The sequence below is a fragment of the Chiloscyllium plagiosum genome, chromosome 6, assembly GCF_004010195.1.
Source record: "Chiloscyllium plagiosum isolate BGI_BamShark_2017 chromosome 6, ASM401019v2, whole genome shotgun sequence".
NCBI classification, from domain to species: domain Eukaryota; kingdom Metazoa; phylum Chordata; class Chondrichthyes; order Orectolobiformes; family Hemiscylliidae; genus Chiloscyllium; species Chiloscyllium plagiosum.
The window spans coordinates 97,214,125-97,232,791 of record NC_057715.1 but is presented as its reverse complement, the minus strand read 5'-3'; the positions used below and the strand labels follow the sequence as shown (position 1 = coordinate 97,232,791).

The window sequence follows — 18,667 nt, the reverse complement described above, 5'->3', positions numbered from 1 at the left end:
CCATCATGCAACTGCACTAAACACTATATAGGACAAACAGGAAGACAGCTAACAATCCGCATACATGAACATCAACTAGCCACAACCAGCTATCCTTAGTAGCCAAACACGCAGACAACAAGCAACATGAATTCGATTGGGACAACACTGCTATCATAGGGCAAGCCAGACAGAGAACAGCCAGGGAATTCCTAGAGGCATGGCATTCATCCACAAACTCCATCAACAAACACATCGACCTGGACCCAATATACCAACCACTACAGCGGACAGTTGAAACTGACAACCGGAAGCGGCAGGGACAGACCACTATAAACACCGGAGGAAACATCAAAGAAGCGCTTCGCAGGAGGCTCCCAAGCACTGATGATGTCGCCTAGCCAGGGGACGAAACGTTTGCAACAACAACTTCCAGCTCGGCGAACAGAACCACAACAATGGATAATAAATGCCTAGGCATTTGATGTCAACGTTCTACAAACTACTGAATAAAAACATATTAATTACATGGATAATAGACAAACTGCAATCATACACCCCTTAGAACAGATCAAGCGAAAATGCAACGAAGATTGGTGGAGTTGTGGATAGTGTGGAGGGATATTGGAAGTTGCAATGGAACATTAACAGGGATGCAGAACTGGGCTGACAAGTGGCAGATGGAGTTCAACCTGGAAAAGTGTGAAGTCATTCACTTTTGAAGGTCGAATTCGAATGCAGATTACAGGATTAAAGGCAGGATTCTTGGCAGTGTAGAGGAACAGAGGGACCTTGATGTCCACGTCCATAGGTCCCTCAAAGTTGCCACCCAGGTTGTTAAGAAGGTATATGGTGTGTTGGCTTTCATTAGCAAAGAGATTGAGTTTAAGAGCTGTGAGGTTATGCTGCAGCTCTAGAGTCTTGGTTAAACGACACTTGGAATATTCCTATAAAGGTTGCCTCACGATAGGAAAGATATGGAAGGTTTAGAGAGGGTGTAGAGGAGATTTACCAGGATTCTGCCTGGACTGGAAGGCATGTCTTTTAAAGAAAGGTTGAGGGAGCTAGGGTTTTTCTCATTCGAGTGAAGAAGGATGACAGATGACTTGATAGAGGTGTACAAGATGTTGAGAGGCATTGATAGAGTGGAAAACCAGAGACTTTTTCTCATGGTGGAAATGTTTATCATGAGGGGGCATAATATTAAGGTAATTGGAGGAAGGTTTAGGGAGATGTCAGAGGTAGGTTCTTTACTCAGTGTGGTGGGTATGTGGAATGCACTGCCAGCAGTGGTACTGGAGTCAGATACATTAAAGATATTTAAGTGACTCTTCGTTAGGCACATGGAAGTTAGTACAATGAAAGGTATGTAGGTTAATCTGATCTTTCAGTAGGATAGAAGACCGGCACAACATTGAGGGCCGAAGAGTGTGTACTGTGCTGTACTGTTCTATGTTCTAAGATAGATCCCATAGATTTCTCAGCAACCTCCAGAAGTTAACAACACTGTGGGTCAGCAAATATTTACATGAGATTTCAATCTTCTCGATTAAAGTCCCAGATTTGGAACACCCTCAAAACACACTCCATCCTGGCTTCCTCAACGATTGCTCATATTCATTTTGCTGGGTCTAAGGTCTTTGGGTTCCTGGAAACTGCACTCCAGTACTTACTGACAAGCTCGGGTCCAGCTTTTCACAGGTTGTAAGCTTCGACAACCAGTACCTTGGGTTCGTTTTTATTCTGAGCTCCAATGTCGCCCAGCTGTACCAAGCAAATACTGCTTACAGGTTTTTCAATCAGATCTCTCAGCTGCACTGGGAGTATTAATTGCGCTGAGCTGTCATACTCTTAGCCTCCAGGACGTTCCTAAGGCCCAATCATCAAACATTAGCTGCACTTACAAGTTCTCACAACCTCCCTGTACTGCACAGAGCTATCCAATTGCTCTTGGGACGTCTCTCCAAGGCCCAACTACATAGAATCAGTGACATTCTTAGCTGCACGTTTCTGCATGAAGCTTGCTTCTTGCTCTCTCATACAATCACAAGCTGGTTATAACTCAAACTTCTCTCTACTGGTCCCTGAACTGTATTGACTGACCTATTGAAAATCTTACTGCCTACTGCAATGTAGAACCGAATATAGCAAGCAATTGAATGTAGTTAATATTGAGACACCAAGCTCTCTGAATGTTACAACATTCACAGATTACTGGATTACACATTTCAAATGGACAGGACAAAAAAAGGATGTTAACACATCAGATATACATGCTGTCTTGCAGAATAAAATTCAAAAGACAACTTCAAAAGCCAAGCAAAATTAGCTTTCTGCTCAAGTTCAAATACATGTAGCAACTGCCTATATTTTAAATTATTTATTACTATTCTCTGTCATTACATAAGAAAATTACTTGAGGATTTTCTTTCCAGAATATTAGAAAGCTGTTCGCAGTGAACAGTACCATGCTTTACAAATCAAAAATAAAAATGTATCCAGAAAACTTTGGATTTAAAACATTAGAAATTTTTAAATATATAAGTGCACTACAAAGAATAGAAGCATACAACTGTTCTCAAATATTGGCCACAACAGTTAACATTAACCATTTAGATTAACCAGATGGACTGTGCGAAGATTTTGTTCAGCAGTTTACAGAGATGGTGAGAAGTGTACCTTGGGACAAACAAGAAAAAAAGTGACTGCATGCATCACAGCAGAACTTCAAAGAACAATGACTACTTTTCTTGGGTTTAGTTGTCAGTTTCGATTTTATGTTTCAGGTAGATATCACAATCATGTTAAGACTTTATGACAAGCTTCAAATAAACATAGATAGAAACAATTTTAAATGACTCAATTACACCTGCAAAGCCACTAATACTGGAGCATTTTATTTATTAATGGTGTTGGAATTGGGGAAATAATGTAATTGCTTAAAAGTTGATTTTCAATCAGCCAAGTTATAGTTGACCGAATTTCATCAATTTTTGATCTGGTCCAGATTAGCACTGAGAAGCATTCACTGAGAGGAGGAAGAAAAAACAGCAGGAAGTGAAAAGAAAGCAGATAAATTTTCCAATAAATACTATTCGTTCATTCACAGGGATATTGAATTACTGGCTAAGCCAGCATTTTTCTTCAATGACCCTGGAGAGGGTGGTGTTGAGCTGCCTCAGCTATAGGGAGAGGCTGAATAGGGTGGGGTAATTTTCCCTGAAGCATCAGGAGGCTGAGATTTATAAATTCATGAGGGGCATGTATAGGGTAAAGAGATAAAATCATTTTCCTGGGTTAGGGGAGGGCATAGGTTTAGGGTGAGAAGGGAAAGACAAAACATTGACCTAAGGGACAACTTTTTCATGCAGAGGGTGATGTGTGTATGGAATGAGCTGCCAGAGGAAGTAGTGGAGGCTGGTATAATTGCAACATTTAAAAGGCATCTGGATGGGTATATGAATAGGAAGGGTTTAGAGAGCTAAGGGCCAAGTTCTGGCAAATCTGGTCGGCATGGATGAGTTGGACTGAAGGGTCTGTTTCCATGTTGTACATCTCTATGACTCTGTAACTGCTGCATTTGTTGGGAGTGCAGGCACATCCACAGCACTATTATGAAGAGAGATCCAGGTTATTGACCGAACAACAATGAAGCATTAGTATTATAGTCCCAAGTCAGGATCGTGTGTGACTTAGAGTGTAACTTGCAGGTAGTGGTGCTCCTAAGCAACTAAGACACTAGCCTGAGGGACTCCGTATTGATGCCCTGGAGTTGAGATGATTGTTCTCCAACAACCACAAACATCTTCCTTCCTTCGATGTTAGACATTAACCACTGCTCCAAAATATACAATACAGTAAACCAGATAAACCAGTCAATGTATACCAAGTTCTGACCCTGTATCTAAATTTACGATGTTTTTAATAGATTTGTTTTTCAAAATCTTTGTTACACGTAAAACAGAATACCATCACTGTTTTCTTTATTAAAATGTTGTGGTAATAGCTCTGTATACCTCCTTTGTGTCCATTCAAAGTTACAGAACAATTTCCATCTTCAACAGACCAGATCTTTAACTGAGCATCCATTCCTCCACTTAGAACCACAATCCCAGAGGGAAAGAACCTACAACAATTCACGTCGTACACGTGGCCAACCAGATCTCTCTAAAAATTAAAATTGACAATGGATTAGATCCAAATCACATACACACATATCTGCACACACTTTGGAACATCAGGTGCGATACTTCTCACAGATCAATACCTGATGCTAGGTAAAGTGGCAACGATTATTATGACACTGAACCCTTCAGTATGGTTGTCATTACTAATTAATTATATTGCCAGTTCACTTTGCATTAGCAACCATAATAAATACTAGGAGAAAGCGAGGACTGCAGATGCTGGAGATCAGAGTTGAAAATGTGGCACTGAAAACGCACAGCAGGTCAGGCAGAATCCGAGGAGCAGGAGAATCGGCGTTTCAAGCATATTCCATAACAAATACACCAAAAGTATAATTAAATTACTTGGACATTACAGGGTCAACTAATACAAAATAATAGCTACAACAGAAGGATTATAAGGTATCAATATCCTATCTCAAGGTTCACATATAACTGTTATAACTGTCATCTTGTTTACAATGTGATTATGACTTAATCATCTCTCCTAGGTATATGTTATTGTCTACATTAATTAATTTGGGTAGAAAATTCTCAAGTTATTTAAAAAACACATCCAACTTGTTACGATGTTTAATATTAAAGAGTGATTCAGAATTCAAACCAGAATGAATAAGATCACAATCTTTCTACAGAAGCTGTTCAAAGACAGACCTCAAACTATAAATTTTTTACTACTTGGCATTTAAGGAAAATTGAAACACTATACTTTTTGTGAACCTACTGTAAATTATCGACAATATTCATATAAAGTAAATAGATACACAAACCCTCAGATCTCCATTATTGGCTTGCCAGATTCGCATTGTCCCATCTGTACTGCAAGATACACCCAGCCCTCCACCACTAGAAATATCCATACTGGTTATCTAGAGAGCAAGGGTAAAAGAGATAAAGGTGTAGCATTTTGGAAAATACAATTTTATTTTGAAATATACATCAGGTTCAACAAAATCAGTGTCTTGTATAAACACCAGAATCTATTTTCCATAACTCAAAACTGTTTTTAATAAAATTTTACAAACAAAAATGTCTATGACTTATGAACAATTAGGACCTACACATGATATTTTCAAACCAGTTTAACTGCAGGGGAACACCTTCCAGCTTCCATTACTTCAACTTATTACTTGACAGCATGCTGTTGCGATGAATTGCTCAAGAGTGGCTAGATATTTCAACATGGGGGACAAAAGGATTTGCTGATATGTGCCTCATAGTGACTTATAAAGGTTTAATGGAAGTGGGAGAGGGGCAGGGGATAAAACTGTGGGAGATTGCAACATCAAAAATCAAGGAAGGTTTCTCGCTCTATCCTGTAACAAAGTTCAAAATCTGGAGGGGGAAATAGAATAATGAGCACATGAAGACCAGATTAGATTACTGTTCACTTAGTATGGCTTAGAATATAGCTTCAAATTAATTTATTGTTCTTCATAACTACACAGTGGCACAGTGGGGCGGTACGGTGGCACAGTGGTGGCGGTACGGTGGCACAGTGATTAGCACTGCTGCCTCACAGCGCCTGAGACCAGGGTTCAATTCTCGCCTCAAGCGACTGACTGTGTGGAGTTTGCACGTTCTCCCCATGTCTGCATGGGTTTCCTCCGGGTGCTCCGGTTTCCTCCCACAGTTCAAAGATGTGCAGGTCAGGTGAATTGGCCATGCTAAATTGCCCGTAGTGTTAGGTAAGGGGTAAATGTAGGGGTATGGGTGGGTTGCGCTTCGACGGGTCGGTGTGGACTTGTTGGGCCGAAGGGCCTGTTTCCACACTGTAATGTAATCTAAATCTAATCTAATTATTTATAATTTTGTTCATTTGTCACAAGTGACAAGAGAGATCCTGCACGAGCTGATGAGATGGCAGCACTCCGCGCCCTTCCTAACATCTGGGCAATCAAGAGGCTGTATCAGGAGCAAATGCATGCAGGAGGGAAAGATAAGAGGGACTCCATGTTTGGTGAGCCATGATTAATGGACAGAAGCCAGTAAACCTAAATTGATTGATTTGACAGCAAACTTGGTACAAGCAACTGCCAGACAATGGAATTTAATCAGAAATTAGTGCACACCCAGGCTGAAATGTGGATTGTATTCACTTAAGTAAGAAGCTGGTGATGCTATAGAACTGGACACCAGCATGAGCTGCTACTTTCATGTAGCAAGAGGACAACATTTCAGGGAACTTGGGAACCAAATGAATTCTAAAAATGTGCCTTCACTGAAAAAAATTATTTGTAGTTTTAACTGGATGACATTTAATAAATTACAGATCTAAAATTCTAGCTTTAGTAACAATGTGCAATCATAGATCAAGATCCATTAACCAGGACAGGCTAGGAAATGCCTGGTAAACAATCATTTGTAAAAGAAATTGTCTATGAATTCTTAGATCATGTTCACTTTGAATAGTGGCGTCAGAGTTAGTTTTCAGATCTATGAACAGATAGTTATTTTGATTGCATAGCCAAGTCTACTTTAGGCTACATTTACTATTTTATGCTGTGGAGGAGCCGGTGTTGGACTGTGATGGACAAAGTTAAAAATCACACAACACCAGTTTATAGTCCAACAGATTTATTTGGAAGCACTAGCTTTCGAAGCACTGCTCCTTAATCAGCTACCTGTTGGACTACAACCTGGTGTTGTGAGATTTTTAACTTTTACTATTTTAGCGCTGGGAATTAACTAAAATATTCTCTAAATTATCAGCAGACATCAGTACATAAGAGATAACCTTTGTGATGTAACACCTAATTGAACATAAAAATTAGGATGCTATGCAAACAAGTCAATTTGAAAACTGCAATTTTTCCTCCTACAATGATCGCACTTCTAAAAATGCTTACTTCAGGAAAGATATCAACATTATTCAGCTTACACAAAACAATTAAAAAAACAGACTTACACTTTTAGTGTGTATTCTAGAAAAGGATGTATAAGGCATAAGAAACTTTGAGGCTGCATTCCCATCAGGACAGGAGATTAGAATACTCTTCTGCAACGAAAATAAAAATTCTAAAAAACTGAATTTTTCAATGTCTAAATGCTACATTTTCACAGATGGCAATAACAACAAAAATAATATATGGAGGAAGATCTCACCTTTGTAATCTCTGCCACTTCAAACCCTTCTGAAGCTGTTACCACTGGGACCCCATCTTTACCAACTCCTTGACACTTTATACAGCCATATAAAGTAGTTGCTCCTAAATTAGAAATGGACATTATACCATGTTGTTGTTAATTATAATTATAACATTAGTGGGGGATATCAACAACAAGTAAATCACCACCTTTTGAAATCTCTGTTGTTCAGATGAGATGTTAAATGGAGGCCCATCTATCCTCTCAGGTTGACCTGAAGTAGACTTCTTCATGAATTTCAAATAGCAGGGAAGTTCTCCCTTGTTTTCTGGCCAATATTTATTCCATTGCACAGATGACTGTGGTACCTCACTATGGTCATTGCTGAAATGCTTTCTTACAACAGCAATTGCACTTCTATAACACTTACTAAAAAAAGACTTAATTGGCTTTGATGTCTCGACATTGTGAAGTGTGTTACATAAAAATGAAAATATTTCTTTTGTAAAGGTTTTCCTATATTGGAAAGATGACAAATCATGGCACGAATTTGCAGATAACTTCAGGTGTTGTATCATTTGTTGAAATTAGATTACTGTGGATTCAATATCACCACTGGCACTGATTCACACTAAAAGCCAGTCACTGTAAAACTCACTTAGAATGTTAGCTCTTCAAAGTGCTTGTGTGCGCTGTTTATGCATTTGTCTCTAAAAAGTCAGCACATATTTCAAAGAAACTGAGCTCTGATTTAACAAACTTTTGAAATTAGAAGTCCAAATAATTTATGCCCATAGTAAGTGGATTAACATACTGCATAGTGTGGCAATAGTCCATGCAAGTTATGAAGATTACAGACACAACTTATGAACTAAAATGAGTGAACCAATTCCAGCTAAGGTGGTCACAAAGGTGCTGATTATGTTGTAAATGAGGACTGCAATGGTGCAAGTGGTAATAATACAAGATTATCCCAAATTTCCTGCTGAATAGAATAAAATAACAACTTTTTGTCATGTGTATTTTTACAACAAAAAGGTGAATGTTTTATAAGTTGCCATACCATGGCATCATGAATTCATAAGTAAAAATTAAGACAGTCATCTCAGATCAATTTCAGTTCTGGGAAGAGTCCAATAAGATGGAGAACGCTGGAATATCAGGAAGCTGCTGCCAAAGACAATTTCCACACTGACGAGACCTTCACGCCAGGACAAAACTACCAAACCTGGAGACTGCCACGCAAGACAAGACTGCCCCTCTGAGTCAAGGTTACCACAACGGGAGACCACCGCTTCAGGCTGGAATATAAGATCTCAATGCCACACACCAGGACGAGATCTCAACGCTGGGACAGGATGATATCAGCACAACGGGTCGCTGGAATACCTGGAGTCTGCCATCAAAGACTTACACATCGATGAGACCTTCATGCTGGGACAAGAATACCAAATCTGGAGACCGCTACGGCAAGCTGAGACCACTCCTCTGGGATGAGATGGACACAAAGGAAGACTGCTGCCCAGGCTGAGGCCAGTACATCGGGCTGGAAGCCTCCTCTATGCTGGGCCCGATCCAGGAGAATACAACTTCAGCCGAAGTTAAAAAAACATAAGATGGTAAATGGAAACATTAAGAAAAAGTAGAGAAAGAAAGAAAAAAGTAAAAAGCAAATGGAGTAGACGAGTTCCAGGCTCCTGGGCAAGCTCCACGTCTATACTGCTGCCATCTTAAAGATTCAAGATATGCTGCAAGTGCAAGCCGACATCAGAATCAGGAAAGTTTTCAGCTATGATGTACCCATTATTACATAATCATGCAATACAAGAAAGCCACCATTCAAATATGGTACTAGAGTATCATATCCCACTGTGGACTCACACCCTGTTGAAAATAAAACTTCTTAGAGGGAAATTAAAGTGAAACAAGATGTTCTATAGCTGCTATTAGACTTTATTTCCTATATTACGACAAAAACCTGAAATTTTTGAACCTGCAAGAGTTGAGTTCAAATAAAATACCTTCAGAAAACAATATTGCTACATTGATGAGTGACATGGTCTATTAGAAACTTCAATATTCAGTTTGACATGTGGCTAGTTGCAATTTCTAGTTAGGATCAGACTCTAAAGTCTGCAGCAAGAGTTCTGAGGGCATGATAAATCTGGGAAAGAACCTTAGAGAAACAAAAACAGAAATTGCTAGTAAAACTCAGTGGGTCTGACAGCATTTTTGGAAGCGAGCAGAGTTAAAAGTTTTGAGTCCAGGGACTCTTCATCAAATCACTGCTCTTGTATAAGATCTCCAGCATCTGCAGTTCTTTGTTTTATTTTAGTGAGGAATCTTATAGATTCTGCTTGGCACAGTTGTCGACAAGCTCTTGTTGACGGCAATGTCGGTGAGAGCGAGTAGATAGCACAGACGACTTGCAGACTTGCTGATGTCAGGGGTCGGAGAGAGTGAAGGCAAGTAGGTAAGATATTGCAGGCAATAACAAGAGTGGCAGAGTATGTGCTTTGATGGGAGGTAGCTACAGTAGCAGAGATAAAATTAGTGTGGAGGCACCGGACAGAAGATGGTGGCATTCACTCTGGCAAAGTGGAGAAGATCATTGACCTTCCTTCATTGCAGGCATTCAATCAGATGGCTGCAACTGCTTTATCCCAGGCAGCGACATCTGTCACCTGGCATGATCTGGTCTTCTGGCCTCATCTATTGCCCCTGAGGAAAGAGGAGGTCTGGCTGACACCATCCCATCAAGCAGGACCTCCTGCAAAATGGGGCCCGCTCTACTCCTGTCTGCCAGGTTTAGGCAAATTTCAGCAACTTTTAACCTAACTAGATAAAACAGTAGGTGTCTGGGTGCACAACAGAATTTTAAAGGTGCCACAGGCACAAGGGATGCCACTGAATTCTGGATATCTGCTGCCTGGCAAGTTGCTCTGAGAATCGTAAGATCGAACAGAAATCGCAATTGAGTGGACGAGATAGGTAAGTAACGAGTCGGGTTTGGTAAGGAAGGAAGAGAAAACCCACTAGGTATTGTGGTGAGAATCCCTCTTAAAAAATTCAATGGAACTTGGACTTAGCCAAAGACGGTGAGTTTTTTTTTTAATTAATATCACATTCTCTAGAGAGTTAAAAGTTAACATTTTTATCACCTAACTGCTCCAAAGATCTTTAAATGTGAAAATGTTCTGTCTTGGAAATCTCTCAAACTATTCACACTATTTATTCACCAGCCTCTTTTGGGTAAGGTCACAGTAGTTCCAAGAAATAATTTAAGGAGTGTACCAAGAGTACACGCTTCGAACTGGTTGCTAAGAGATTGTGAGAAGCAATTTCCTGAAAAGATGTGTATTAATTCTCAGTGGATTTCTTCCACTTGGATTCTACAGAATAGATTATCTGAGTCCTTGCCTACTACCATTAAAGGAATATAGGAAAAGGAATTAGGTCATTCACTCATTCAAGCCTGCTCTACCATTCAATTACATCACCAGTTGATCTGTATCTCAAATCCATCCACTCACCTTTGTTTCAAATCCCTCAGTTTCCTTACCCAATAAGACGCAAAATAAAACTAAATATCTAGGGTTTTGGAATGAATTGATCCAATCCTCACAGCCTCTCAGGGTTAGTTCTAGGTTTCCATTAATAAACATTGTAATATGGTGTTTCTTGACTACACTCCTGAATGCCTCAGCTCTAATTACAAAAAGTACCCTCTTGTTCTGCATTATACCATCAGAGGAAACGATTTCTTTGTACCTACCATGTTAAATCCTATCACATTAGAAAACACCTCAATTAGATCACCCATCAGCTTTCTAAACTCAGATTACAGGAATGCAAAAATGAATTGGGAAAACTTCCCCTTATGTGTATTATGTTCTTTAAAACCTTGCTTTTTCCAGTCAGAATAGAATGCACATCAGGAGAAATCACGATCACATTGTCAAGCACTCTCAACAGATCAAAGATTGAACAATGCTGGAGAAACATATTGTAAATTCAAACAAAAAGTATGGGGTTATCTAGAGCCAACTTTAAAAATTTCTACAAAAGAAACCAGTCTGGTTCAAAATAAAGATTATAGATCTTGCACCAGGTAAGGTCATACTTCATTAGACAATTATTCTAAACAAGAAACATGCTCTAAATGTTTGGCACACTATTCCTACATTTTTCAGCAATAGTCTCTCCTGCATTCCAAATTCAACCTAAAAGAAACTGTCAGTATGAATATTGCATGTTATACTTTAAATATACGAACCAGGTTGGCTCATTAATTTTTCACTAAGAAAGAATAATTTTACAAAGCAATCACCCTGGCCATTTTTGCATCAGTAAGACTGACAATATAACTTCAGAGTCAGACGGGAATTTAATGTCTATGCTGAAGTACTGTATCAAATGTACTTCTAAATGGCAGATTTTATGATTCGACATCCAAGTGCAGTTGATTTTTTTTAGATTCCCTACAGTGTGGAAACAGGCTCTTCGGCCCAACAAGTCCACATCAACCCACAACTCACCCTGACTAGTGCACCTATCACTACGGACAATTTAGTATGGCCAATTCACCTAACCTGCACTGTAGGAGGAAACCGGAGCACCCGGAGGAAACCCACGCAGACATGGGAAGAATGTGCAAACTCCACACAGGCAGTTGCCTGAGGCAGGAATTGAACCCGGGTCCCTAGGGCTGTGAGGCAGCAGTGCTAACCACTAAGCCACCGTGCCTGAGATATAGTCACTGTATAGGAGGTAATATGTGGCACTTTGTTTTTCAATATTTATATAAATGGTCACCATAAAAATTGTTAGGCCCCAAATATTTATTATATATTTGTCACAATTATTACTTGATTGTCTTCAAAAAGCAAAAATTCTGGGGAAGGAGATGAGATAAAGTAGTCACTTTATTTTTAAATCTTCAGAACAAGTAACAGAAGCTTTTTTAAAAAGTGGACATTTATGTCTTGAAAGAGAAGTCAATAGCAGGATTTTAGAGATATGACAGATACTGTCCAGAATTGGTTAACGTGGTGGTCTTTTTATTCACAGCATTGTTCCTCAAAAGCAGTTAGGGAAAACCTGACTTTGGTGATGTTAAGAAACATTGACCATGGCACTGGAAGTTCTTCCTCAAACTGCTTTGGGAACTTTAGCATTCACATGAATCAGTAATTTCCTGTGAGTACCATGAGAATTTTAGCATTCACATAAACACAACATTTTCTTTTGCCCTTCAACCACTTATACAGGACAAAAGTCTTCACGATCACATATCAGGTTTAGTCACCATTTTCAAGCTGGAGAGCTTCAGTTTCAAGCCAGGCTCAGATACAGTTGGCTGTTCCTCAGATTTTCCACACTTGTGTGGTTGAAAATAAAGATCTTCCAGTTGCACGTTGTTGGGAATGGCATCAGGTGCTTTAGAACATTGCAGGATATTGGGACCGTACAAAGAACCGGTTTGTCAAACTTTTCTCACCAAATTTGAGCTTCAATACCTTGCATTTTAAGTCAGCAAACAATTCAACTCGCCCTGTACAAAACTGTGCTAATACCCTCCCTGATGTCTGAGACACAGAATATCTATTACAGCAATATAATGTAATTGGGTAGATTCTATACTAGATGCATTTAGACCATCATGACCAACAAACAGGAGGACAAAGTGCTGAACATTGAGCTGTTTTCAGGATAAATGTCTGGAACTGAAACATTCCAACAGCCGAGTCCAGCTTTGGTGAAACAGGCATGTGGCATTTACAGTTGACAATAAATTAGCTGTGATGATCACAAATTTACAATTTTGGACACCATCGACAAGGGAGGCCGAAATGAAATGAAGGTTCAAGTACCTTTTGAAGGTAAACCTCAGAAGATGTTGCACATCTGCGACAGAAGGGGAGAAAAGCTCCCAGGGAGCAATCTCAAATAATGGTGTTGTTCCTTTGAAAAGCAAAATAATACAGGTATCTAAAGACAAAAGACAACTACTTGAGATCAGCCACGATCATGCTGAATGGCAGAGCAGGCTCAAGGAGCTGAACCGCCTACTCCTGTTCCTTGTTGTAATGCGCCCCAAAGAAAAATCCATTCACACCTACAATGTGGAAACCATTGCAGGTCTGCAATAAGCTTCAGAGCCATGTTTTAACGTGCAAAGAATAACTCTACACTTTCAAGAAATGGTCACAATCATAGCTTTTGTAGGTGTTTTGAAGAAGCTTTGGCAAGCTTTTGCAGGGTATCTTGAAGAAAATATTCATTGAAGACACTTGTTGTGAGAGGATGTTTCGGGGAATGGATGGGATGTCAATCAAACCTCCTCGCAGAGTGCTTTAGGGAACATCGCTGGGACATCCGCACCAATCAAACTCACCACCCTGTGGCCCAACATTTCAACTCCCCCTCCCACTCAGCCAAGGACATGGAGGTCCTAGGCCTCCTTCACTGCCACTCCCTCACCACCCGACACCTGGAGGAAGAACGCCTCATCTTCCGCCTCGGAACACTTCTACCCCAGGGCATCAATGTGGACTTCACCAGTTTCCTCATTTCCCCTTCCCCCTCCTCACCCCAGTTCCAGCCTTCCAGCTCAGCACTGTCCCAATCAAATTGCTTTGTACTGTATGTGTTGAGCCTTTTGAACACTGTTGGAGCTACACTCATGCAAGTGAGTAAAAAAAGCATTAAAAGCATACATATAGCATTCCTCTGGTATGGAAGTTTAAAAATGGAGGACTTAACCCTAATAAACTGACTTGAGCCTGTAACTGCAGATGGCATCTTATGAAAGCATTTCAAATTTGGTTCACAATAATATGTCACACAAAATACTCTAACTTGGCTACTCATTTAAAATCTCAAAGGTATGGAAAAAATGTTTACAGAAATAAGGCACGGGGAAATGAATCCTGTGCTCAGAGGCAGATCTGACTCACTTCATTCTGATTACGTTTATCGATACAGAAACATTACACCCCAGCAGAAAAGCTTATTTCCATAAAATGAGAGTAAATGGCTTATAATGCTAATTCATAGCACTTGTTGAACTCAAATTGATTGACTAAGGTGTAACAGGGAGCAGAGGACAGGGTAGAACTCAATATTGGACCAACAGGCAGTTAAGAGGTCAGGGCCAAGAACTGGTGTTTGCCAAAATAACTAGAAAAAGCTGTCCTGGGAGTTCCATGGATGTACAAGTCAAATACTGAGGTTGAACAAAAATTGATGAGTGAAATGGAGGCAGTCATCAAAAATCATACTTGCCCCCTCCAAAACAATTGGCTTGTCATGATTTAGCCGTTAGTCTATTTGTTTCACTACTGTGTAGTTTCTTGGAAGAAAAGTGTTCCTTCAAAACAGGGGAGGCATTAACGTGAAATTTAGTGCTCCAGATCAGGGAGTAACGAAAGCGCAATGGACCCCATTCACAATTGCTGACTAGCCACTCCTGCTGAAAGGATGAATATTTGACTGAGTTTTGTGAAGATAGTTTCTTCCCATCCCAAGCAAATCTGAAAAGTTGGTTGAGTAAATAGGAAAACATACTTAAGGGGCTTCCAGCTCAAGGCAGCAGAAACAAATTGATCAGAGGTCAGGAGAATAGTTTTTGTGTAGACGCACAATTGTGAAATTCAAAAATATACCAGAATTTGAAGCAAAATTTAATAACAGGCTGGATAGTTAGACTGAGGGCAAGCAAGAACATATATATTTAAATAATTTGCTTTTTTTGGAGAGAAGCTAAGTAGAGACTTGATAAGAATTTGAAAACTTGTGAGGAGACTGAACAGAGTAGATAGGGAGAAACTGTTCTCTCCCACAAAAGAATCAAGAACGAGAGATCATAGATAAGATAATTTGCAGAGAAGCAAGTGTGGAAAAATATATTCACTTAATAATGATCCTGAATCCACTGCCTTGAATTGTCATGGAAACAGGTGCAATTCAGGCTTTCAAGACATGAGCTGATTACTTAAACTAAAATAATATTCAGAGTTATGGGGTAAAAGCTGCAGACACCAATGTTGCTTGGTATGGAGCATTGCAGGAATGAAGAGAGGTTGGATAAGCTCAGCTTGTTTTCTTCACACCAGAGAAGGCTTGGAAGGGGGGCTGAGGGAGAGAGAGGGAGAGAAAGAAAGAAAAAGAAAACATGGACAGCATGAAAGAAACCGGGTGTTTCCCTTGGCCAAAGGATCAATAATAAGGGACATACTTTTTGGAAGTGAAAGACAGGAGATGTAGAGGAGATTTAAGGAAAACCTTTTCACCCAGAGGGTGGCAGGGATCTGAAATGCACTATCTGGGAGGGTAGTGGAGGCAGAAAACCACATAGCACTAAATAAATGGTGAAACAAATTATGAAACTTGAAAGGAGTCAGAAAAGACTTACAAGGATGTTGCCAGGGTTGGAGGACTTGAACTATAGGGGGAGGTTGATTAGGCTAGGGCTGTTTTCCCTGGAGCGTTGGAGGTGGAGGGGTGACCTTACAGAGGTTTATAAAATCATGAGGGGCATGGACAGGATAAGTAGACAAAGTCTTTTCCCTGGGCTAGGGGAGTCCAGAACTAGAGGGCATAGATTTAGGGTGAGAGGGGAAAGATATAAAAGAGACCTAAGGGGGAACCTTTTCACACAAAGGGTGGTATGTGTATGGAATGAGCTGTCAGAGGAAGTGGTGGAGGCTAGTACAATTGCAACCCTTAAAAGGCATCCGGATGGGTATATGAATAGGAAGGGTTTGGAGGGATATGGGTCGGGTGCTGGCAGGTGGGACTAGATTGGGTTGGGATATCAGGTCGGTATGGACAGGTTGGACCAAAGGGTTTGTTTCTGTGCTGTACATCTCTGACTCTTAGTACTTGGGTGAGCAACTGACTGTCAGAGAACATTCAAGGCAATGGGGGCCTAGTGTGGTAAAGTGGTACTAGTGTAGGTAGTAGCATATTTTTGGCAGCACAGACTCAACCCTTGTACTGTTTGATAATACGACCATGCAGCCTCCTTCTGCACCGCAACAATTCTGTGATTCTGTAATCTCCGAATTCGTCAGACGTGAAGGGGGTAGGGTTACTGCTCTGTGGAGGATAAGGACTCAGAGAGCTGGGCCAAGTGCCTATGTTGTCTTCTCTGCATGTAATTCTACAAACAGCAATATGTGAATTCATACCCTAGCACTGGCAGTGAAAGTCTTCAGGATTGGGGGGAGGGAGGGGGGATGTTTCACAGTTTGGGGAAAAACAGAAATAGAGGTTTTTGTTTTTTTGTAATTTTCTAGCAAGCAAACCTTATTCTCAGAATGGGGACGGTGCAAGGTGGAGGGAATCAGACAGTAAACATAACTGGGCAGTCAGGCCAGCCTTTATTATTAGGATTTTGTTGCTGATGATGACTTTTTAAAAACATATCAAACTCTGCCTCGGGATCCTTACCGGGTCTTTTACAGGAAACCCACGCTTCCCTCTCATTCTCCCTGTGGGATAAAACCGAGACGACATTAATACCCGCACAGGAGTGACGAGGAGCCACAAAAAGAAAAGGTTTGTTATAAATTTCTGGCCCCTTCAGGCAGAGTTACCGCAAGGCTCGAGGCCAGTCGCACTGGATGAAGATCCTGCCTCCTGCCATGGCGACGCCACACTGCCGCAAACCGAACGGCCGCCGCCACTGTCGCGAAGAGCCCTCACCCGCCCTTCCGCCCACCTCCCGCTGCACAGACCACGCCCTGGGAGGCTCTCAGCCATCAGGTCGCAGAGTGCTTGGAACAGCCTGAATTTACATGGTACCTTGATCACTTCCAAACCTTTTCCCTTCATCTCTTTCACAACGTGGTAAACGATTTCGTGATTTTTAAAAAGATATTTCAGTTCATTTAAACTGTTTTTGGAAAAAAAGGCCCACTTATAATTAATTCTTTTTCATATCCTGACAGAAGAATCTACTGTAATTGCTTGCTACCCTACAATTATTCCAACTCATCCAGATTACCTGTCCCATTTATACACCCTCTGGCCTTTATTTTCCATTGTCCTTCCACTCCAGCAATGATTGCAATTGATAAACACAGTACTCAACCTCTTTCCAAAGATAAAAATCACAGAACACCAGATTATAGTCCAACAGGTTCATTTGGAAGCGCTAGCTTTCAGAGCACTGCTCCTTCATCAGGACAACTAGTGCTTCCAAATAAACCTGTTGGACTATAACCTGGTGTGTGATTTTTAACTTTGTCCACCCCAGTCCAATGGCGGCACATCCAAGTCATTTCTTCCCAAACATCTCATTCTTTGCAGCAAGATTCAAAAGACTTCTAATTTACTCTTCGACAACATATTTGGTGACTTTCTCCAACCTCCAGTTTGATGTTGGCACCCATAGTTAAAATCATGACAGACAAATGAAAGAAAGACATCCCCTTCGCTTTTCAGAAGGTTAATTGACTTCTTCAAGAAGAGACTAAATGTGTGGATAGGTGTAGTGCAGTGGATGTAATTTATATGGACTATAGTAAAGCTTTTGACAAGGTCAACCACTATGGAAGATAGGTTAAGAGGGCAAGACCCCAAAAATTCAGGTCGACTTTGCAAATTGGATGCAAAATAGGGTTAGTGGGAGGAAGCAGAGGGTGATGTCAAAGGTTAATAATACAGCAGCCCCTAAGTACTGTATTTATCTCCATTTAAATCAAATTCTTTAGCTCTGTAGTGAAGTTTGATCTTACAACCTTTTACAGTCATAGAGTCATAGAGATGTACAGCATGGAAACAGATCCTTTGGTCCAACCTTTCCATGCCGACCTGATATCCCAAACCAAATCTAGTCCTACCTGCCAGCACTCGACCCATATCCATTCAAACCATTCCTAGTCATATACCCATCCAGATGCCTTTTAAATGTTGCAATTGTACCAGCCTCCACCACTTCCTCTGGCAGCTCATTCCATACACGAATCACCCTCTGTGTGAAAAAGTTGCCCCTTAGGTCTCTTTTATATCTTTCCCCTCTCACCCTAAACCTATGCCCTCTGGTTCTGGACTCCTCCAGCCCAGGGAAAAGACTTTGTCTACTTATCCTGTCCATGTCCCTCATTATTTTGTAAACCTCTGTAAGGTCACCTCTCAGCCTCTGACGCTCCAGGGAAAACAGCCCCAGCCTGTTCAGACTCTCCCTTGAGCTCAAATCCTCCAACCCTGGCAATATCCTTGTAAATCTTTTCTGAACCCTTTCAAATTTCACAACATCTTTCCGCTTGTAAGGAGACCAGAATTCCACGCAATATTCCAACAGTGGCCTAACCAATGTCCTGTACACCGCAACATGACCTCCCAACTCCTGTACTCAATACTCTGACCAATAAAAGAAAGCATACCAAACACCTTCTTCACTATCC

The 18,667-nt window shown here is 40.6% G+C and overlaps 1 protein-coding gene across 2 annotated transcripts in view; it reads right to left on the bottom strand.

Annotated features, from left to right (window-relative positions):
- LOC122550853 (proteasomal ATPase-associated factor 1-like) overlaps window positions 1-16,970 on the bottom strand; it is a 46,716-nt gene extending 29,746 nt beyond the window's left edge. The window contains exons 1-6 of one of the 2 annotated variants that reach the window (XM_043692196.1): window positions 16,856-16,963; window positions 16,710-16,750; window positions 7,272-7,375; window positions 7,075-7,164; window positions 4,937-5,035; window positions 3,996-4,146 (exon numbers count right to left, since the gene is read on the bottom strand). In XM_043692196.1, the coding sequence (XP_043548131.1) occupies window positions 3,996-4,146; window positions 4,937-5,035; window positions 7,075-7,164; window positions 7,272-7,375; window positions 16,710-16,750; window positions 16,856-16,905 (535 nt within the window). In that variant the 5' untranslated portion in view covers window positions 16,906-16,963. Of the gene's footprint in view, window positions 1-3,995; window positions 4,147-4,936; window positions 5,036-7,074; window positions 7,165-7,271; window positions 7,376-16,709; window positions 16,751-16,855 lie in introns of both variants that reach the window. The other variant, XM_043692197.1, reaches the window with a different exon arrangement.
- Window positions 16,971-18,667: the final 1,697 nt, after the last annotated feature.